This window comes from Myxocyprinus asiaticus, chromosome 32 (assembly GCF_019703515.2).
Source record: "Myxocyprinus asiaticus isolate MX2 ecotype Aquarium Trade chromosome 32, UBuf_Myxa_2, whole genome shotgun sequence".
NCBI classification, from domain to species: Eukaryota; Metazoa; Chordata; class Actinopteri; order Cypriniformes; family Catostomidae; genus Myxocyprinus; species Myxocyprinus asiaticus.
The window spans coordinates 38,459,406-38,483,323 of NC_059375.1; the positions used below are offsets into that span (position 1 = coordinate 38,459,406).

Genomic DNA, 23,918 nt, shown 5'->3' on the forward strand with positions numbered 1-23,918 from the left:
TGTTTGGCTCATCTCGTATGACACTGATGAGCAGTGTTAGACTACTGAGCATGGTAAAAATGTAACTTTTTTAAACCATTATGTTATTCCTGCAACAACTTAATTACTATTAGACAGTGGTGCATAATGGACAGCAGCGGAACAGCAACAAAGATATCAATTATTGGCGGGGACAATCTGGCCATATCTGATTATTGGGGGGACTTGTCTTCCTCAAAGTATATTGTGGTTACGGCCCTGCATATCAGAAGAATCAGAATCAGAATGAGCTTTATTGCCAAATATGCTTACACATACAAGGAATTTGTCTTGGTGACAGGAGCTTCCAGTACACAACAACACAAAACAGCAACAAGACTTTTAAAAAATAATTAAAAATTGAATAAAAAATAAAATAAAAAATAAAATATTGAAAATAAAGTATATATTGAATACACAATAGACAATATATATATATATATATATATATATATATATGTACACACACACACACACACACACACACACACACACACACACACACACACATATATATATATATATATATATATATATATAGACATACATTCATGCATACACACATACATACATACACACATACACATACATAGTGCAAATCTAAATACAAATCGGTTATATACAGTGCAAGAGAATGTAATGGCAGAAGAGGCTGGATGTGTTGGATAATATAAAAAGATTAAGCTGTGTATTGCACATTAATTATTACTCACTCTGGAAGTGTTTAGTTCTTGAAGGGAGGGCAGGGGGCAACCAATAATCCTCTCAGCAGTCCGAACTGTCCTTTGTAGTCTTCTGATATCTGATTTCATAGCTGAACCAAACCAGACAGTTATTGAGGTGCAGAGGACAGACTCAATGACTGCTGAGTAGAACTGTATCAGCAGCGCCTGTGGCGGGTTGAACTTCCTCAACTGGTGAAGGACGTACAACCTCTGCTGGGCCTTTTTCACAATGGAGTCAATGTGGGTCTTCCACTTCAGGTCCTGTGAGATGGTAGTGCCCAGGAACCTGAATGACTCTACTGCTGCCACAGTACTGTTTAGAATAGTGAGGGGGGACAGTGTTGAGGTGTTCCTCCTAAAGTCCACAATCATCTCCACTGTTTTGAGCGTGTTCAGCTCAAGGTTGTTTTGACTGCACCAGACAGCCAACTGTTTAACCTCCCTTCTGTATGCAGACTCATCGTCATCTCAGATGAGGCCGATGACAGTGATGTCATCTGCAAATTTCAGGAGCTTGACAGAGGAGTCCTTGGCGATGCAGTCGTTGGTGTAGAGGGAGAAGAGTAGTGGGGAGAGCACACATCTGTGGGGGGCACCAGTGCTGATTGTACAGGTGCTGGAAGTGAATTTCCCCTGTCTCGCAAGCTGCTGCCTGTCTGTCAGAAAGCTGGTAATCCACTGACAGATAGATGTGGGAACAGAGAGTTGGTGTAATTTAGTCCGGAGAATAGCTGGGATTATGTGTTGAAAGCCAAACTGAAGTCCACAAAAAGGATCCTTGCATATGTCCCTGGTCTGTCCAGATGTTGCAGGATATGTTGCAACCCATGTTGACTGCATCATCCACAGACTTGTTTGCTCGATAAGCAAATTGAAGGAGATCTGGAAAGGGTCCAGTGATGTCCTTCAGTTGGGCCAAAACCAGTCTCTCAAATGACTTCATGACCACAGATGTCAGGGCGACAGGTCTATAGACATTAAGTCCTGTGATATTTAGTTTCTTTGGGATGGGGATGATAGTGGAGCATTTGAAGCAGCATGGGATTCACACTGCTCCAGTTATCTATTGAAGATATGTGTGAAGATGCGGGCCAGCTGGTTAGCACAGGATCTAAGACATGCAGGTGAAACACCATCTGGGCCCTGTGCTTTCCTTATCCTTTGTTTTCGAAAGGCATGGCACACATCATCTTCACAGATCTTAAGTGCAGGTTGAGTAGCAGGAAGGAGGAGGAGGGGTGGTTGCAAGAGGTGTTGGTATTTGTGTGAAGTGAAGGTCAGAGCGGGTGTGGGGTGTGAGATTGGGCCTTACAAATCTACAGTAGAACACATTCAGGTCGTCAGCCAGTTGTTGGTCCACCACAGGGTTGGGGGTAGGTGTCCTGTAATTCGTACGTTTTATTCATGCCACTCCACACTGATGCAGGGTCATTAGCTGAAAACTTGTTTTTCAGCTTCTCAGAGTATCTTCTTTTAGCCATTCTGATTTTCTTATTCACTGTGTTCCTGGCCTGATTGTACAAGACTTTATCCCCACCCCTGTAAGCATCCTCTTTGGCCTGACGAAGCTGCCTGAGCTCTCCTGTAAACCATGGTTTGTAATTGTTAAATGTTAAATAAGTCCTAGTAGGAATGCACATATCCTCACAGAAACTAATATATGATGTAACAGTATCTGTGAGCTCATCCAGATTGGTGTCTGCAGCCTCAAAAATACTCCAATCAGTGCAGTCAGAGCAGGCTTGTAGTTCTAGCTCTGCTTCATTGGTCCTTCTATTTACAGTCCTTACTACAGGCTTAGCAGATTTTAGTTTCTGTCTGTAGTTTGGAAAAAGATGAACCAGACAGTGATCAGAGAGTCCCAAAGCTGCTCTAGGGACAGAGCAATATACATCTTTTATTGTTGTGTAGCAATGATCCAGTATATTTCTGTCTCTGGTTGGCATGTAATGTGCTGTTTGTATTTGGGCAGTTCATATGTGAGGTTTGCTTTGTTAAAATCCCCACGAATAATAATAACTGAGTATTGTTTTTCCGTGTCTGTGATTTGATCAGCCAGCTGTTGCAGCGCAGCATTCAAACACGCGTTTGGCGCGATGTAAACACTCACCAGAATAAACGAGGAAAACTCCTGTGGCGAGTAGAAAGGCTTACAGTTAATAAAGAGCACTTCCAAATTAGGACAGCACATCTTCTTTAACGTTGTTACATCTGTACACCAACTTTCATTGATGTAAAAGCATGTTCCACCACCTCTCGTTTTCCCCGTTATCTCCGCAATGCAATCCGCTCTGAACAGCTGAAAGCCTGGCTTCACTCAGCCAGGTTTCTGTGAAGCACAAGGCAGCAGAGGTTGAAAAGTCCTCGTTTATGCGGGTGAGGAGATGTAGTTCGTCCGTTTTGTTAGGAAGAGAGTAGAGATTCGCTAGATGAATGCTCGGCAGCGCTGTTCAAAGCCGCGTTGATGGAGCTTGACCAGCGTGCCTGCTCGTCTCACTCACCTTCATCTCTTGAACAACACAGCCGCACCTCCAACTAAAATGTCCAGCAAAAACCGGGAAAAGATTGACTGATAGTATATGCTGTCGAATGTTCAGCAGTTCGTCTCTGGTAAAACTGACTGGAAAAAGATTACTAAACACAGGACAAACAAAAAAATAAAAAAATAAATAAAATAGGAGCACTCCACACTGAGGCAGCCATACGTGGCACCATCATGATGTATATGTATATATACAGTATATGTTTGTATATGGCCATATTTTAGAACTATACATACTGTACTGTATTAGCATGATACATTTTACTGTTTGTTTTTTACAAACTGAATGTGTCAAAGAAATTGTTTTCGGTGGTAAATTACTACATTTCCCTATAATGTACCTGTAGAATGCTCACATTTTATAATATTTCATAACATTTTCTGACCTTTTAAACTTCGTTGAGAGCTGTCAGAACACAGAAAGGGATTAGCATTTCCATTTGTGGATTCATTAAACTATACATGCCGCTCACGTCCCTTACACCTCGACTCTATGATCTCTCACAGTTCATGATTAAATAGGCCTCAAGTCGAACCTGTTTGTCTTCTGTTTATTACCCAAGCAGAATTAAAGTACCTTATGCTTGCCTGGCTTAACACCCTCCTAGATCACCAAAAACACTTTTTCCTTGTCGAAAAATTGTAATTCAGCTTACGAAAGCAGAACTCATCCTTCCATGTACTATATTCGGGCAGAACAGATCATCATTTTACATTAGATATGCTTTTATAGCTGTATATTAATCTCTTCTACATGCTGTTAATTTAATATGAGAAACTGTCATTGACTGCACTGTAAAAGCCACTCTGTCTTCACTCCAATCCCTGCAAATGATCGAGAATGAAGGTACTACATTCTGGCAAGCCTTGTTAGACAGCAAAATATTGATTATAACTTGGTGCTAATTAGTTACGGGCTTACTGTGCCAGACATCTTTTGTTTATGTGTCTCTGTAAGCAAATGTCATAAATTACTTATTTAAAGGAGTAGTTCGCTTACTTTAAGAGCCTTGTGTTGTTCATACTCCAATTTATTTTCTTTCTTTAGTGAAAAATTAGATTTTAGGCAGAACGTATGAGCTGCTCTTTTCTATACAACAAAAAAATGGAAGGTAATTTATACTGCTAATCTACAAAAAAGCACCACTAAAGTACAATAAAAGTAGTCTATATGACTTAAGCACTATATTTCAAGTTTGTTGAAGCCTTATGATGACTTTGAGTGAGGAACAGACTGAAATTTAAATCATTGTTTACTGATTATCATGAAAATGTATTCTGTTCCTCACAAAATTATTGTATGACCTCAGAAGACTTGGAATATAGTACATTTGAATGGTTTTATGGTCCTTTGGAACTTGACAATATAAAACACCATCCACTTTCAAAATGGCAAAACAGAAGCTCATGAGAGTGAGTAAATAATGACAAAAATTTTTTGTTTTAACTATTTCTTTAACTTCACAAAAAGGCACAATATCCATATGATAATGTACCAAATGTGTAATCAAATGTCTTATATGTGAGAAATCCCCTGTCTTATGGTATGTGGAAACAATATCAAACATTAAATTGCTTTTATCTCTCATCTGTTTTCAGGAGATTCATGATGGCTGTTGCTGGCTTCTCACAACATTGTTGCAGCTGGGCTTGAATGCAGCTGCGTTCCACTTCGTGAGCTCTTAGAGTGCATGATGTAAATGCATTTCTACAGCCTCTCTAAGATTAACTACTGAAATATGAACCTCCAGTCCAACTTCTGATTAAGTCAAGCCCCTCCAAAACACCATCAGAGGAGGGGGAATAAGGAGCAGAGGTGGCTGGTGTTTTGTGGTGGTGGAGGACAAGGAGGAGAAGGGTTTGGAAACCATCTACATCCTTTGGAATATACCATTGCTGGAATACCACTGTGTATATGGAGTATTGCAGAACTTTTGGGGATTTTCGGGATCATTTGGAATACTGGGAATTTCACGCCTGTTCGCAGTCATGAAGGTGAACCCAAGCTCTTGTTTGTGTCCTGTACTTTTGTGCCTGTGTTTTCTGGAAAAGGGTTATGAGGCGAGCCATCATGGCCAGGCCAAAATCATCTCCAGGAGCCACAATGCAACACACAACCAGACCAAGGACGGGGAAATAGAGGTCCACCATCGGCCCAAACGGGGATGGATATGGAACCAATTCTTTGTCTTAGAAGAGCACATTGGACCAGATGCACAATATGTAGGAAAGGTATGAAAATAATTGCTCATGAAATTTCCTAGTGAGAGTTTACTGTTATTTTACAGACTTGGTTTAGAGTTTTTTCAAAATCCCTAAACCAAGACCAACATTTTGGACTGTAGCTCATCCTAGAGCTTTCAAGCTATATCCACCAAACTTTGCACAGTCCTTCAGCCTGTTCTGACTAGAATTGCTATGTTTGTTTTTTTTTTTTTTTTTTTTTTTTCTAACTGTTCAGACTTAAGGTTTTCCCATAGCAAACAATCAGAACTCAAAGGCCACGTACACACTGCAGCTAAATACGGTTGTCAGTTCACCTTAGAGTGCATAACCTGTTCCTTACACACACAGTTCGGTAATTAGCAGCATAACCGCATGTGACAAACACATTCTACAACCGATTTAACTCTCAAAAAATTCAGGTAGTGACATCCGCATTTTCATAAATTCCACGTAGTGTGGATTTAAGCTGGTAGCTGTGTTTTGTAACATGGTAGCTGGTTTCTATATGGTCATTCGCTGGTCAACTAGCCACCACTTTTCAACAACCAGCATAACCACCTGCTGTTGATTAATTGGTAACTGGTTTGTTGCTGGTCCAAGATGGTCTACCAGATTTTGATCAGCTCTCAGTTGGATTTGAAATAATATCGTGACTAACCGTGTAGCTCTCACATTCAGTGTGTAAATAAAGCTCAATGTAAACATTTCCTTCTCTTGTATTTACATCTGAAAGACTTGAGTTTTGTGGTTTTTAGTCCATGTTTCTTAGCTTTGAGTCCATCTATATGATAGTGAAAACGTAAAAAAAAAATACTTTAAAAAATGTGCACTTATATGCCATTAAGCTGTCCTCTTATGGAAAAACGGACCAATACTATTGATGACTCATCTTGAAAATGTATTGAAATGCTCTCTATAATGAGAATGTCCCTTCCTCATAACTTCACCTGCCTCTGAGTAGCAATAGCAAGTAGTAAATCATGGTTCAAGGCTTTGACGAAAACTAAAGCCCATTGGGACCTACCAAAACTACTGTTTTAATAGAGAGAGAGAGAAAGAAACAATACAGGATGGAAAACTGCACTCATCAAGCCATTTCAAGGTGTCTCAAAATACCATTTAACAGAAGTCTTAAATGGAATACTAACATATTTTAAAACCTCATGTTCAGCATAAATTTCTAAATCAAGTTGTGACCCTTTGGTCTTATTCCTTCACTCATCTGTAACCGTTGGCCTTGATCGATATGTTCTTTGCATGGAGTTAGCTTAGCACAGCAAAACTGTGCTCAGAACTGCAGCTTGACTTATTGGTTTAGGTCTGAGATTTGACAGCCTTCGTCATTTTGGAAAGACTCATGACTGTTCACTGTATTTTCCTTACAGGCTAGTCGATCTTGTAAAACATGAATTTTGTCTCCATGCCAACTTGTAAAAAGAGCTATGAATCTATTAGCATCTTGATAAGTCAGTCCAGAGGCAATGTTCTGAATCAATGCTTGAAATATTTTGGATGTATATTGCTTGGTGAGTGGTAAAGGTTAACTTATGTAATTATATAGTTTACATGTAGGGTGAACATTATGAATTTTCACTTCTTAATGTTGATGAGTTACTACAGAAATCAGAACATCATCTCAACAGCAATCCTGATTAGGAATGGATCAGGATGACTGACCCAGATTCTTTTAGTGAAAACAACAAGGTGATTTAGATTTATTTATTTATTTATTTATTTATTTTGGTTTTAAATATGGTTGTCAATCAGTTACATTTTTTTAAATCAAATTAATAACATGCTTTGCAAAATAATCAGTTGAATTAACCACAATTAATCTCATATATACATTTTGAATGAGAAAGGCCCTTTAATAAGAATAATTCAATATCTAATAAATTATTAGTTATATATAAATAATACACAAAATATATAAATATTTATATTTAAATACGCAAAAACTTATTCTGTGTGACCAGCCCCTAAGGCTAGTGAATAATTCTTTTTCAGGGTGCCGTTCCATCTTGGGCACGGTAAAGTGCTTAGCCTTTCAAAAGTATACTCTTTTGACTGCAAGCCCATGCAGATGCGTTCAACGCATACACACTACAACTGTTTTTTTAATACTCTTTTAGTAGTCAATGGCAGGCACTTGTGCTGACATTGCACACAGATGTGGACCAGAAAAATCGGGCTGGGCATGGACAGTCCGCACGTGAGTTGGAAATGCCGAAATTTGACAAAAATTACGAAAAGAGTGTCACACGGAAAACCGAAGCGTACTTTGGCCTTTTGACTGTTATTGTAAACTCTCTCCATATACATCTGTTATAATTATCAGACTTTGAAAATATTATCAAAATAGAAATAAAAATGTTCTACTATATGGCAAATACAACACTCTGATCATAAGCAGATAGGCTACCCAGTATCAACAGTATTTATGCAAGATCCAACATTTCAGTAGAAGCTACAGTTGAAAATAAGATACGCTGTCACTTTAAAACCTGTCCTTGAACTGTCCTGTGGATCAAAAGCAGCTTCAATCTTTATAAATTGATTCAATAAAGGTTTTTAAACAGCTACTGTGAGACTGTTAGCGGGGGGCACTGCTCTATCCCAGTGTCACCCTTTCATTCTCTTTGTGTATCGTTTTTTTTCTCTCTGAAGCTCAGATAAATTCAGCAGGTCATCTCCACGCGCTTTACCATCTCTTTACTGAGTGTTACTCAATGACACCACAGGAAGCAGGTTAAGTTGTCTGTGCGCAGACATTCTTCTCTTATTTACAGAAATATGGAAATGTGTGGCGGCCGATCATTATTCAGGGTACTCAAGCGTAGACTAATGCATAGAAAACAGAGAGACAGTCAGAGTGAGAAAGGGAAAGAGAGACAGGGACAGGGACGGACCTTTCTCATAGACATTGCCAGGAAGATAATACAGTATTATTGCTCAGAGGTTGCTTATTCATAGCTCAAGAGACTATGTAAAAAAAAAAAAAAAAAAAAAAAAAAAAAAAGATTATCAGATGTTTCTCCCAAAATTCCTCATGTGAAGTAAAAGTAGACACAAATGAGTCAGTTGTTTGTATACAGCAAAAGTAAAATGGTATAAAATGAACATGGACCGCATACAGTAGTGCTGATCATTTGGATATTGGATGAATTTGATGAGAAATTATCAGTTAATATTAAGTTCAGACTTTTGAAATGTGGAAAATCTAATTTGAAACTCTTAAAGGAGATGTGTGTCTTTTTCTAAGAAAAAGTAGGATAATTAAAGGAATATTTATTTTTTATTTCATAATTCTTTTGGGTGAACTATTAATTTCAAAAAGTCCCCATTTGTTCTCAAATTAAAGGGACAGTTTAACCAAAAATCTAATTCTCTCATCATTTACTCAACCTAATGCTATCCCAGATGTGTATGACTTTCTTTCTTCTGCTGAACAAAAATAAAGATTTTTTGAAGAATATTTCAGCTCTGTAGGTCCTCACGATGCAAGTGAATGGGTACCAACATTTTAAATCTCCAAAAAGCACGTAAAGGCAGCATAAAAGTAATCCATATGACTCTAGTGGTTAAATCCATTTCTTCAGAAGCGATATGATAGGTCTGGGTGAGAAACAGATCAATATTTTAATCCTTTTTTACTATAAATTATCCTCCCTTCCCAATAGGTGGCAATATGCATGAACAAATGTTAGGGAATTGCTAAAAACTACTTATGTGAAAGTAAAAGTGGAGATTTATAGTAAAAACAAAAACAATAACTCAAATATTGATCTGTTTCTCACCCACACCTATCATATCGATTCAGAGGATATTTAATTAACCACTGGAGCTGTATGGATTACTTTTATTCTGCCTTTATGTGCTTTTGGAGCTTCAAAGTTTTGGTCACCATTTTGCATTGTATGGACCAACAGAGCTGAGAAATTATTTAAAAAATATTTATTTGTGTTCAGCAGAAGAAAGGAATTCATGTACATCTGGGATGGCATGAGGGTGAGTAAATAATGAGAGCATTTTCATCCCTTTAAACTCATCACTTTCCAGAAGGAACAATTGAGATATTGAAGAGATCTATTCTGTGTTTTGTATGTCTTAATGGTTGCCTCAATGAGAAATAATAATAATAATAATAATAATAATAATAATAATAATAATAAAATAATATTTTAGTTAAATAATGTGCACTTTTTAGCATTCTATTTTTTTTAATTATTATTATTATTGTCTGTAAAGCTGTATTGTCTGTAAATGAATACATTGAGTTGAATTGAGATTAATAAAAAAATAAATAAATAAAAAATAAAAAAACAGAAAGGTTTATGTGTTTGCATCCTATGAGGATTAAACAGAATCCCTTTTCAATGAAATATGGATGACAGAACAAAGTAGATGTGAATTATACCTGCCTGAGCCTTTATATTGATTGAAAATATCCTGTCTGTTCAAACAATAAAACAGTGATAGTACCAAGACTTTAAAACGCTCGAGTGAACTTTAAAACCACAGACAGGGCAGAAAACATTCTTTTAGTGTGGCCTGATATGGTTGCTGAAGTGCTACAAGTGTATTAACCAGACAGCACCAATTGAAATTTTATTTGCCTACTTTAAAATAGAGCCTTATCAGGTTGCTAATTGCGTTAAATAATAAATGTGTTTTGTCCACCTTTATTGGCACATCCACACGACTGGCTCTGTACAGCACTGATTGGCTAACTCGCTATGCCAGGTTGGATTAAGATGCCCCCGAGCCCTCTGCCTACCGCCAAGCTCCGTACTCAAACAATTTGCAAAAATTTAACAGAGTTTACAACGTCAACAAAATATGCTAATCCGCAATGATAAAATGCCATTAAGAGCAAGCTGTTATGAGGGATTTAATTTGACATGCGTGTGCAAAAGGCAAGGTCCCAAGATCAATAGTGCGGCTAACTCCCTCATATTTTTACTGCACCTCTATTACAGGGGCTGGTAAAATATGGCCATGATGCGAAATGACCTTTAATTAGATCGATAAAGACTCGAGACAATTAATCCTTTAGCCCCTTCATTTGTGCTTGTGTGTTTATTCCGAGTCTTTGTTTAATTAAAACTTGCAGACGCTTGCTATAGTCCAGGAAAGGCTCCCGTGAGGGATCACAGACTCTTTAAGATGACAGACTCTGCATTCATACTGATCTTTATTTTTATTTGCAGTTGTGCGGCTGAGAAACGGGGTTTGCTGTACTGGTGGCATCCTTATCTTCAAATATAACTCGTTTCGTCAGTTTTTAGAAGTCAAAGTACAACGGGATTAGAATAATCACCTCATCAATGGTCCATGAAGCAAATTCATAATTAACACACCATGGGTAAACAAGTGAAACAGGATTAAGATAATTTATTACTCGACTCTCTGGAATACTTAATCCTGATTGGTCAACCAAGTCATTCTGCGATCAATGTTTGTGTACAATGACCACTTAACTGTATAATTGCGGTTGTCTAACGATAATATTGCAACATGTCAGTTATCTGTAAGATCATGTTGAGGCAGCAGATTTCCTGCTAAGCTGTGCTAGTTGCAAGTATCTTGTATCCTTCTGCGATCTCTTTCTTCAACTCAAATTAATATTTCATGTCCATTTTTTATTTATTTATTTATTTTCGGTGAGTCGGTGTCTAATAAATGGGATAATATACAGCCAGTGCATTATTGCAAAATAAACAAGATCACCTGATCACCCTGTCAGGGTTTATTTTGCAATAATGACTGACAGAATATATACCTAATAAAACAGTCTTTCTTACAAAGTCCTTGGCTGAGTTATAACACCTGGAAGCAGTCATTGTTTTATGTATTTTTTATTCTGTGTTGTTGTAAGTGTGTTCATCCTCAGCACTGGGAGATTGTAATTTCTCATGGCCTCTATAAACTGACATGTGTGTAACATGTATGATATATTGTGTTTGTGCAGGTGAGGGAACATTCAAGGTAGTGGAGCATTATATATTGTCAGACCTTGAAATGGTTTTGGTTGCTGTAAAGCAGTGTGTCTTTTGAAAAAGGAACCTACATGTTTGGCATAGCTGACACTCACATCCCTGCTGAAAAAATAAATAAATGTAACAGCGTTCGTACTTTATGGGCAAATGGAGGAGTCAGGAGGCAGCGAAAACAGTCAACGTGAGTATTTTATTACTCTTCAGCATCGTTCAAAACTCAAAACAAAAGGGCACTCAGTGGCCAAATAAACACACACAAATGAGTCAAGCAGTCTTGTAGCACACACAGGAACAGTTTCTCTCTGGTCCCTCTTTTTCTGCCGACTGATGCGCTTTGTCGGCCTTTTCAGGTCTCCCTCCACCATCACTATAACAACAGACAGGTTTTAATGATATTGACAGCCCAGGTGACGAGACTTACAGCTCTCCCGCAGACAGACACACGACCACACCCCCATCCCCACATACCCCCACCGCCTGACTCAGGCCGGAGCAACATCTGGCCTGCCAACTCCCCCCCCACCATTTCTGGAGAGAAAGTCAGCCACAGCCATCTGCGCCCCCGGTATGTGGATCACCTTGAATTTAAAGGGCTGAAGTGCCAGGTACCAACGGGTGATCCTTTATGCGGTAGAGTCATTGGAGTGGGCCATGATCTGAGCAGAGGGTGAAGGCCCACCCCAGCAGGTAGTAGCGGAAGGTGAGGACAGCCCACTTGATCACAAGACACTCCTTCTCGATGGTACTGTAAGGAGAGCTTGTGACTTATGAACAGTACCTGCCGTTCCTTCCCTCCCACCTCCTGCGAGAGCACCGCCCCCAGCCCCCTTTTGGATGCATCTGTCTGCAAAATAAAGGGGAGAGAGAAGTTAGGAGCGTGTAAAATTGGCCCCCCACAAAGCACAGACTTTACTTTTAGGAAAGCCTATTGGCAAAACTCCGTCCACTGGACCGGATTGGGGCCCCCTTTATAGTAAGATTAGTCAACGAGCTGGTGACGTCAGAGAAACTAGGCACAAACCTTTGGTAGTAGCCAGGCAGCCCCAGAAACTGTCTTACCTCTTTTTTGGTCTTGGGCCTCTGGCAGGCCGCGATCACTGCAGTTTTGTTAAGCTGGGGTCGCACCTGCCTGTGACCCAAGTGGAACCCCAGATACCGAACTTACACCCGCCCAATTGCGCACTTCTTCGGGTCGGCCGTGAGTCCCACCCATCGCAGCAACCTCAGGACAGCCCTCAGATGTAGCATGTGCCGCCACCAGTCATTACTATAAATAATAATATCATCTAAATACGCAGCATATGCTGTATACGGTCTGAGAATTTTGTCCATGAGACGTTGAAACGTGGCCTGGGGCCCCGAACAAACCGAACGGACGAGTCACAAATTGGTGTAAGCCGAACGGTGTTGAAAAAAATATATATATTATTCTCGGGAGATTGGAGTTAAAGGGATCTGCCAATAACCCTTTGTTAAATCCAGTGTTGAATAAAATTAAGCCGCGCCCAACCGATCGAGCAACTTGTCAATCTGAGGCATTGGGTACGCATCATATTTGGACACCGCGTTCATTTTGCGATAGTCTGCGCAGAACCAGACCGTCCCGTCGCTCTTAGGTATCATAACCACTGGGCTGGCCCAATCGCTGTGCGACTCTTCTATTACGCCCATCTCGAGCATTGCCTCTAATTCTTCCTGAACAACCTTTTTCTTGTGTTTAGGAAGGCGATAGGGGCAGCTACGAACCACCACCCGGGGTGGTCTCGATATGGTGTTCTATGAGGTTCACGCGACCGTGTAGAGGCGAACACGTCCGCAAATTCTGCTTGCAACTTGGCTACGTCTGTGAGCTGCGACGGTGAGAGGTGGTCTCCACATGGTACGGGGATGAATGAATTTGGATTGAGAGTCACCTCTGGCCCGAGCTCATCTGGCACCAACAATCATGCCACGATCAAAATCACTGAGATCACATTTTTTCCTCATTCTGATGGTTAATGTGAACATTAACTGAAGCTCTTGACCTGTATTTGCATGATTTTATGCACTGCACTGCTGCCACATGACTGGCTGATTAGATAATCGCATGGATGATTGTTGGTGCCAGATGGGCTGGTTTGAGTATTTCTGTAACTGCTGATCTCCTGGGATTTTCACACAGCAGCAGTTCTGTGGATGGAAATGCTTTAAAACCATCAAACTAGGCAAAAGACTGGGAGACCAGCAAACCTGTTTTGTTTTGTTTTGTTTTGTTTTCATTATCTTACTATTGCCCATAACCTGCTTAAAACCATCAAACTAGGCAAAAGTCTGGGAGACCAGCAAACCAGCTTTCCTGACACCCGCCGATACAAAAGATGTTTGAATGTTTTATATATACATAGTTATAAATGAATGCAGCTCTGACAGATTCAGGGAACCATCTCCTTTTTGAATAGCTCAGGATGAGGAAACCAAGGTAGAAAAAAAAAGAGTTCAGGATAAATTCCAATCTTTCTTTGTGCCATTTCAGTTAATATGCAAATGCTTGTCATCTAAGTGAATTATAATTACAGTTTGAGAGGTAATTTAAAATAAAATAAAATGCAGCATTACAGTTTTTCCACTCTAGAAAGCATCTGGCATTCTCAACAAAATCAGTCACAGCAGAATAGCAGTTGCTGGGTCTTTCTTTGAGCAATCCATTTTGAAGATTAGTTTAAGCTACTTGGTTGTTTTATTTATTAGTGTGACAAAGGCTTTCTTGCAGTACAGAAAACAAGCACTAAATAAAGTTAAAATAAATCATTGAGAACAACAGCTTTACAGTTATCATGAAAGTACTGCCAATTTTTCATCTAAATAGCAAAGATGTCTGCTGTTCTCATCAATATGGACTGAAAAATCACAAATGAGGGCTCTTTAATTTCATAGTTTGTTTCTCCTGAACAGAAGTTAGATTCAGTGGAGAGCGAATGGAGACTATGCATGTCTACTGCTTCTCAGATTTTTTTCCTGAGAAAAGATCCCAGTAATTTCACTTTTCGATTTTCAGAAGAGATCTCGACAGTGTCACAAACGGTGCTCGGATTTACTAAGATGCCAAAGTCTGCAAACAAAAGTCAGAGATTATAATATAAACTCTAATATTTCTCATTAAATTATTACATGACCAAATTATCTGAACTATGCTATCCATATTCAATTCAACACTAAATCAAAAGTGACCCTTTTTCATAAATCACGTTCCGGATTTTAATGTGCATGATTCAGCAGTAAGAAAAAATATAAGCTTTGTCTTTGCAATCTTTTATCACAATGTAATAACTTTCTCTGCATCTGGTGACACCCACTTTACACAATCCAATCAATTCCCAGTGGATTGCAATCAAGTCCCACCCTACAATTTATTTATTTATTTATTTTTGGAGCATACTTTTTAACTCAGAAATGCCGGATCACATACTTTTTAACTCAGAAATGCCGGATCACATCAGATTACAGAAGTAAAATTGGTGGCAAAAACCATTTCATGTTGACTTTAATTTTATAGCTCTAGACTCTTACTGTATGTCAAAAATCATCTCATTTGTGTCGATTTTTTAGGAGAAAAACCAGAGATCAACCCTGATCTCACAGAATCACGTTACTCTACTTAGTTTTTTACACAGTGAACATTTAACCTCATAACTGCTGTGATACGTGTAAGGAGCCATGTAAAAAGACGAGGAAAGCTTCAGGCCCAGATGGCGTCTCGCTAGTGTGTCTTCGATCCTGTGCTAACCAGCTGGTCCCCATCTTCTCACAGATCTTCAATAGATCACTGGAGCAGTGTGAAGGCCCATGCTGCTTCAAATGCTCAGTCATTATTCCTGTCCCAAAGAAACCAAAAATCACAGGACTTAATGAATACAGACCTGTTGCCCTGACGTCTGTGGTCATGAAATCATTTGAGAGACTGGTGTTGGCCCACCTGAAGAACATCTCTGGACCCTTTCTAGATCCCCTTCAATTTGCTTATTGAGCAAACAGGTCTGTGGATGATGCAGTCAACATGGAATTGCATCATATCCTGCAACATCTGGACAGACCAGGGACATATGCAAGGATCCTTTTTGTGGACTTCAGTTCGGCTTTCAACACCATCATCCCAGCTATACTCCAGAATAAATTACACCAACTTTCTGTTCCCATGTCTACCTGTCAGTGGATTACCAGTTTTCTGACGGACAGGCAGCAGCTTGTGAGACAGGGGAAACTCACTTCCAGCACCTGTACAATGAGTACTGGTGCCCCCCAGGGATGTGTGCTCTCCCCACTACTCTTCTCCCTCTACACCAATGACTGCATCGCCAAGGACCCCTCTGTCAAGCTCCTGAAGTTTGCAGAAGACATCACTGTCATCGGCCTCATCTGTGATGACGATGAGTCTGCATACAGAAGGGAGGTTGAACAGCTGGCTGTCTGATGCAGCCAAAACAACCTTGAGCTGAACACGCTCAAAAACGGTGGAGATGATTGTGGACTTTAGGAGGAACACCCCAACACTGACCCCCCTCGCCATTCTAAACAGCACTGTGGCAGCAGTGGAGTCATTCAGGTTCCTGGGCACTACCATCTCACAGAACCTGTAGTAGGAGACACACATTGACTCCATTGTTAAAAAGGCCCAGCAGAGGTTGTACTTCCTTCTCCAGCTGAGGAAGTTCAACCTGCCACAGGCGCTGCTGATACAGTTCTACTCAGCAGTCATTGAGTCTGTCCTCTGCACCTCAATAACTGTCTGGTTTGGTTCAGCTATGAAATCAGATATCAGAAGACTACAAAGGACAATTCGGACTGCTGAGAGGAATATTGGTTGCCCTCTGCCCCCCCTTCAAGAACTAAACACTTCCAGAGTGAGGAAAAAGGCTGGAAAATCACTCTGGACCCCACTCACCCTGCCCACTACCTTTTTGAACTGTTGCCTTCTGGCCGACGCTTCAGAGCACTGATCACCTGAACCGTCAGGCACAGGAACAGTTTTTTTCCCTCAGGCTATTCATCTCATGAACAGTTAAATTGCCCCATTGAGCAATAACTATGTGCACTACACATTTTAGTCTTTTTTTTTTTATATATATTTATCCAACACATCCAACCTCTTCTGCCATTTCATTCCTCTGAAAAAAAAAAAACATTTGCACTGTACATAACAGATTTGTATTTGCACTGTACATAACAAATAACAGATTTGTATTAGATTGCACTACATATGTATGTGTGTGTCTGTGTGGGTATGTACGTATGTGTATAACTATTTTTTTTTTTTTATTATTATCTATGTCTTGCTGCTGTTTTTGTATTGTTTTTGTATTGTTGTGCACTGGAAGCTTCTGTCACCAAGACAAATTCCAAATAAAGCTGATTCTGATTCTGATTCTGATTCTAATAATATTTTGCAAAAATGTTGCCATAGTCGCAAAATGTTCATGAAATCAGGCTGGAAACATCTTTGACAAAGTTGATAAAATAACTTAGCACTTAATTAAGTATCCTGAGCAATGATAGAGCAACCTCTGAGCAATATGATTTTCATCTGGACTTAGTTTGCACTAAATAATTAGTTTGGTGCAGTGTCAACCAAATGGTCCTGATTAGGAAAGTGCAGACCAGAGAAAATTAAATGATTATTGAACCACTAACAAAAGAACTGTGCTTACACACACACGCACACACACTAATTAAAAACACTTCAGAGCTAAAAAAAAAAAAAAAAAAGGATACGTTTAATCAAAGACAAGACCACCTTACTAATTATGAGTATAGCGCTCATTTGTGACTGATGAGTTTATTTAACTCTCTGACCTCATTCTCCTTCACTCCTCCCCCACATAACTCCATTTATATCTCATCCTCCCTCTCCTCCTTCATTCTGCCATTCTGTCTCTCCCTCCCACATCTCAATGACTTCCTGTCCTGCCATTGAGGGTTTTTTTTTTTTTTTTTTTTTTGTCTCACACTCTATACATCCTAACTCACACTTAATGGCATCCATATTAAAAGAATAGTTCATCTCCAGAAAATTATGTCATTATTTACTCACCCTTGTGCCAGTACAAAGCTGCATACTGGTATTTTTTTTTTCCACATGGAACATGAGGAGAAATATTGAAGAATCTTTAAACACCATAAAAACACTACAAAAGTAGTCCATTTATGATTTGTGCACTATATTCTAAGCTTTACTATACACTATAGCTTTTATGACAAACAGACTGAAATATAAGTTATTCACCATTTAAAAAAAAAAAAAAAATAATTTCCTCCACAGTAGCTCTCAAATAAAGCCTGGTGCCTTTAGACCTGTCAAAATTATTTTGAATCTATGATATTACGTGGTTCCTCACACATATCGAGACAGTTCCAATGTGAAATGTCCACTGAGGGCCACTAAAAGAGTGTAAAATGTTTGCCACGAACAAATTAATATTTTTAAGGTTAATGCTCTGTTGAATTTTAAATGAACAAAAACTACCTCCCTACCCTAAACCTCAAACCTAAACCTAACCGGTAGTGTCACAACAAATGCAAATACTTAAGCAACCACGTCATTTTGTGGTACTTCTACAGGGCTCCAGACGAATAATAATAATAATAATAATAATAATTTACTGATACCCATTCATCAAAGGTTTAATAAACAGTATATATAGTTGAGAAGATAAGTTTGCATTCCCTTTTGTCTCATAAATGTTCACACCCCTTTCATAATTTATAAAAATATAAGATAAAAGATTTTTATTTTATTTAGTACTGCTCTTCAGTATTTACATGACAGATATTTACATAAAGTATAGTATGCATATAGTAGTATGTTGTCTCTTGAGCATCAATGAATGTTTGCACCTTGTGTAATAGTTGTGTACAAGTCCTTCAATTGTCCTAAGTGTCAAAAGCTTGATTATATATATATATATACACACAATACACAGAGACCAGACACAGAGACTACAAGATTGCAAATTGAATGAAATCCTAGATGCAGTTTATTGTGCTAATCCAATCCCAATCAATAATTACCAGAAGAAAAAAACACAATACGGTACACAGTACGGGACTTTTAATTATAAAGGAGCCCGAAATACACATTGGACTCTTATTTTGAAATGTCTACACTCCCAGTTGTGAGCTCACTAACGGCTGATTCGCTGAGAACGTGAATCTGATTCAAGCTGCTAACCTGAGCTCCTGAGTTCAAACCCTCAGTTATATTCGGGTGATTCATGAAAAAGATCCGGTTCAAAAGAGTCATTTGTTCACGACTCTCTCGCACTGGGTTTGTTGTTGCGTGCGATGCATCGAGCTTGTCAGAAACATAATGATTGAAAGCGGCACAAGACACACTGGATGTGCGCATTCTAAAAATATATTCAAAAACTCACAAGATGATATGAAATGAAACCGCATATGAACGCAGACAACACGACTGTCACAAGTGGTGACTAGATTTTAAATTATTGTCGCAATCAATTATTTCTGGTCTCATTTGTGACCATTTTAGTCTCAATCTGGAGCCCTGTTCTATGACACTTTTGGCCCACGTGTCTACTCACATACTCTTCAGGACTCATACTCCGGTCCTTTGCATAGCAAGTGCAACGTTGTATTAGTTGAGCCACCGTGCAACTTGATTGCACTCAAATAACCTTTTAAATGCAGTTGGTTATGTAACACAAACTTTAACGTAGCGCCGACAAGTCAAGTGCTATAGTAAAAGTGTTTTGATGTCATAAGATAGCATTGTGTGAGGAACAGGGTGAAACATACTGTAAGAGTTTATGAACTAATAATCTGCAGTTTTACTCGTGATTGTGTGAAAGCGAATTAAAGTAATTGTTGTAGCACCTTTAGTGTTAATTTCACCAGGAAAGTGCTGTGATACATACAACGGACCACATAAAAATAATTGTGCAAAAAAAAATAACAAAATTACTGGGTCGTGTTCAAAAAAAATCTCCAGTTCTTAAACAGTTACCATTTTGTTTGTGCCTTATAATGAGTACAAAACAAAGTGACACCCATGAATTCATGCCTGTGACCTTATCATTTGCAATCTCTGGCTTTTATTATAAACACTGTTTGCTTTGAAATTCTGAAGATATATCTTATTCACAGACAGGATGTTGTTGTCTGGACAAAGAACAGACTGAACTAACTCAATAAAGAGAAAATGCTGAAGAACCATTGCCTTTCTTGTGAACGAAGAAAAGAAAAAGAGGAAGAAGATGATTTGAAGAGTCTTCAAGGTTGCAAGGTTACTCTGACCATTATTCAGAGGCAGCAGTCACTCCTGTTAATGGATGTTGCAGTACAAGTGTTAGGCTTTTGATTCAGGGCGTCGTTCTAGAGGATATTTTAAGGGCAGATAATGAAATACAGCAGAGGTGAGGCCTTTGATAAATGAGCAACTGAAAAAGACAGTAATTAGTAAATAGAAATACAAGTAATAAGTAGAAAATGCATTTATTTTCAAATTTTAGGCATCACATTGCATATTGCACATCATTTTCTTTGTTGGTAGGCTATTTTTGTCTTGTTTTCAAGTAAAAATATGTAAACATCTCTAAAACATGATACATTTACTCGAGAAGCATTATTGTGCAATATACGTTTTCAGAAGACATATTTTCAGAGAATATACAGTTTCTTGGATTGAATTAAAAATTACAATCTAATTTAAAATCGAATGAGGTTCATGCTTAAAACAATAAAGAAAAACAATTTGCCAAATACATTTTATTCAGGATATATTTTCTGAAAACAAGTCTTATGTTAAAAATAAATAAATAAATAAATAAAATAAAAAATAATCTTGTTTAACCCTTTAAGCTCTGAATGCATTGTTAAAGGTTTCCTGTTTCAGTGGCATGTCCAAAATTAAAGACTTATAACTTGACAAAAAAATAAATAAATAAATAAACAAAGAGGGTCAATTGTTTGGTATCATTTTAAAGAAACTTTTCAAATATGTTATAGATTATGATAAATTATGAGACTCTCAGCTGAAGAAACTGATGAAAAATCACAATAAATAAATAAATAAAATATCTCTGTTTCTTATTTTTCTGAGTTGACATTATATATCTCAGGGTGTAAATAATGTAGCTCCAAACAACTGTTTTTTTTTTTTTGGGGGGGGGGGGGGGGTGGTTGTTTTTTGTTTTTTGCCAGTCATGTCCCTGTAACTGAGTAAAATTTTGTACTTGATACGACAAAGCAATAGAAAGTTATGGCACTGCAAAAATGATTTATCCTTGTGTCTCCAAGTGTTGAAAAGCCTCTCCAAACAAGTAAAAAATAATTATTGTGCATAAGAACTAATTATACATGCGAATACAACAATGACTAAAGGTTTGCTCTCTCTCCAAAGCATACAGGCATGAGTAACGAGATCTCATTCCGTTCCACTCTGTGTCATTTGAGCCATCACCGAGTCTGTGTCATGTACTTGGCGCCATCTCTTGGTTGCCATATTATATAATTAGAGTGAACGATCCTCTCTGCCCATATTTGGATAACTTCCACCTCTGGTTCCAGCGATCTCAATCCTAATATGATTGGTTTAGCATTCAATGACACTTAACAATGTACTATATCATTCCCGATGAAGTAATCTGATCCAGGAAAGCTACGTGTTTTTAGCCAGATAGCACATTATGTACTGGGTGCAATTTGTGCTTCGTGTGGATCATGTAATGATCTGTGCATCCGATTGTGTGTGGGCTCGTTTTAACAGGAATCCCTTATTCTAAGTAATGGTATGTTATATTTTATGTTCTGTTTATACTTAGTGAAGTTATAAGTGAAAATGCACCTTATAAGCAACATCTGTTTGTATCATATGTCAAAGGCATTTACTTTGCTATAACTTGCTTTATTTTAGTCTCGGAGTAAATTAATTAGGCTGGTTGTATTCTGCTCTTTGAGAGTTTTCCAATGACATATGACACATGGCTATTTAATCAGTTTGATGTTTTTTTACCGATTACAATAATATGTGCAGTGCAAAATTATTAATAATTTATCAAAATAAAACACTTCTGATTTGTCTGCAAATTTCAAAGCACTTGTTCAGTTTTGGTTATAATGCCTACAAGCCTTGTAAAAGTACAGCTTCTACGCTTTTAAACAGTACCTATTTTGTGTTGGTCAAGACTGTAGTTATTAATATATATTTTTTTATTATTATTGTTTTTTTTTTGTGGGCCAATCCGAGCTTAAAGGGTTTAAATAAATTTACATATTTTAACTTGAAAACAAGACAAAAATAGTGATAAAAAAAAAAAAAAAGATAAGAGGATAACAGACCCTTTGAAACATTCTCTTGTTAAGAGAGCTGGTTTCATCTAAGAGACATTTCATCTCACAGGACACATTGTTCTCCATGTCACACTTGCTTGCCTTTTAATAGCCTGAAATTGGAATGGCCTTTTTTAGTTCCTTTGTTTGGAGGGCTTGACATCTTTGTATTTGATACAACGTTACAGACTGGATTCCGTTTTATGTGGCTCTTAAATTTAATTAATAAAGTTAATACAATGCACCCTGGTATCACTTCAAGAATGATTGCCCACCCTCTCTGGTCTCAGCTCTATTGACCTAACGCCACTTTTATTTCCTGCCATTAGTAAGGGCTTGACTGAGCGTCACTGGAGCCAGTGCTGAGACAGAGTGTGATATATTATCTTGTGCCCAGCTAAGTCAGTGGCCAAATTAGAAGCCTGACTGCAGGTTAAGTGAAATTTATGTTCCCTTGTGGAGCAGGGACCAGATTTGAAAGCAGCAGAAGCAGAGTGTAAGAATGGGGTTGAACTCTACAGTCCTAAAGGTAAAGCATTTGGGATTTTGCAATGAATACTGTTTAATTTGTCGTGGGGTGAATGTGTAATCCCAATAGTGCCCAATGCCTTAACTGGAACAGGTACAGAAAGTAAATTACACAAAGCTGTAAAAAAACTAAATGCATTCGTAACACTTTCTTGAGGCCTCTATATGATGCTATATGAAGGTATTTTTCACATTGCAAAAATCATTTACTTAATCAGTATTTATGTCCTTAAAACAAAATACATTTTCTTGAAAAAAAATGTTTGTAAGCTATTAAGACTTGTTTTCAGAGAATATATCTTATAGATAATACTGTATTTCCTATATACTTTTATTTATTTTCATTACCCCATTGGCATGTTTTTATTTGTCTCATTTTAAGCATAAACTTCACTAAATTGTATTAGTTATATGCTTAAAACAAGAGAAACAACATTTCCAATGGGGTAATTAAATAAATTAAATGTATACTTGTTTTAGAGAATATTAAATTACATACAAATTGGTAATTAAATTAAAACAATAACTATTTTTAGAGAATATCTATCTATCTATCTATCTATCTATCTATCTATCTATCTATCTATCAAATAATATATATATATATATATATATATATATATATATATATATATATATATATATATATATATATATACAGTATGTAGATATATAATTAAATGCATATATTATGCATATATTAATATATTAAATTCAGTTATTTTTCATTTTTTAATCTAGTTTTAAGTGTAAGTCTATCATATGTATAGATGTCTTTACTGACAAAAACACTTGTTAATAAAATATTTATTTGCAGTTTGCTTGTTTTAAGCATAAACCATATTAAATTGATTAAATATATTAAAGTAATAGTTCACCCTAAAATGAAAATTCTCACATAATTTACTCACCCTCATGCCATCCCAGATGTGTATGACTTTCTTTCTTCAACAGGACACAAAAGATTTTTAGAAAAATATCTCTGCTCTGTTGGTCCTTCCAATGCAAGTCAGTGGAAATCAAATAAATTAAACATAAAAGCAATCCATACAAATCCAGTGGTTAATTATATATCTTCAGAAGAGGGATGATAGGTGTGGGTGAGAAAGAGAACAATATTTAAGCCCTTTTTTACTTAAATCTCCACTTTAACTTTAACTTTCAGATGTAAAAGTGAAAGTGGAGATTTTGAGTAAAAAAAAAAAAAGGACTTAGATCTGTTTCTCACACACACCTGTTTTATATAGCTTCTGAAGATATGGATTTAACCACTGGAGTTATATTAAAGGTATAGTTCACCCAAAAATGAATATTTGCTGATAATTTACTCACCCTCAGGCCATCCAAGATGTATCTGAATTTTTTTCTTTATCAAAACAGAATTTAAGACTTTTAGGATTTCATTTCTGGCCTCCTCCTCTAAACAATGCAAGTGAATGTCCTGCATTTTTTGACGGTCCAAAATGCATATTTAGGATGCATCAAAATAATCCACACGACTCCAGTCAACAAATAAAGTTCTTCTGAACGCAAACGATTGATTATTTTTAGAAACAAAAC

The 23,918-nt window shown here is 37.6% G+C and overlaps 1 protein-coding gene across 2 annotated transcripts in view; it reads left to right on the forward strand.

The window, feature by feature from the left end:
* The window catches only part of LOC127423077 (cadherin-18-like), a 341,580-nt gene that overhangs the window by 223,525 nt on the left and 94,137 nt on the right, over positions 1–23,918 (forward strand). For both annotated transcript variants that reach the window (XM_051667110.1, XM_051667109.1), the window contains one exon: positions 4,885–5,517. In XM_051667110.1, the coding sequence (XP_051523070.1) occupies positions 5,275–5,517 (243 nt within the window). In that variant the 5' untranslated portion in view covers positions 4,885–5,274. The remainder of the gene's footprint in view (positions 1–4,884; positions 5,518–23,918) is intronic.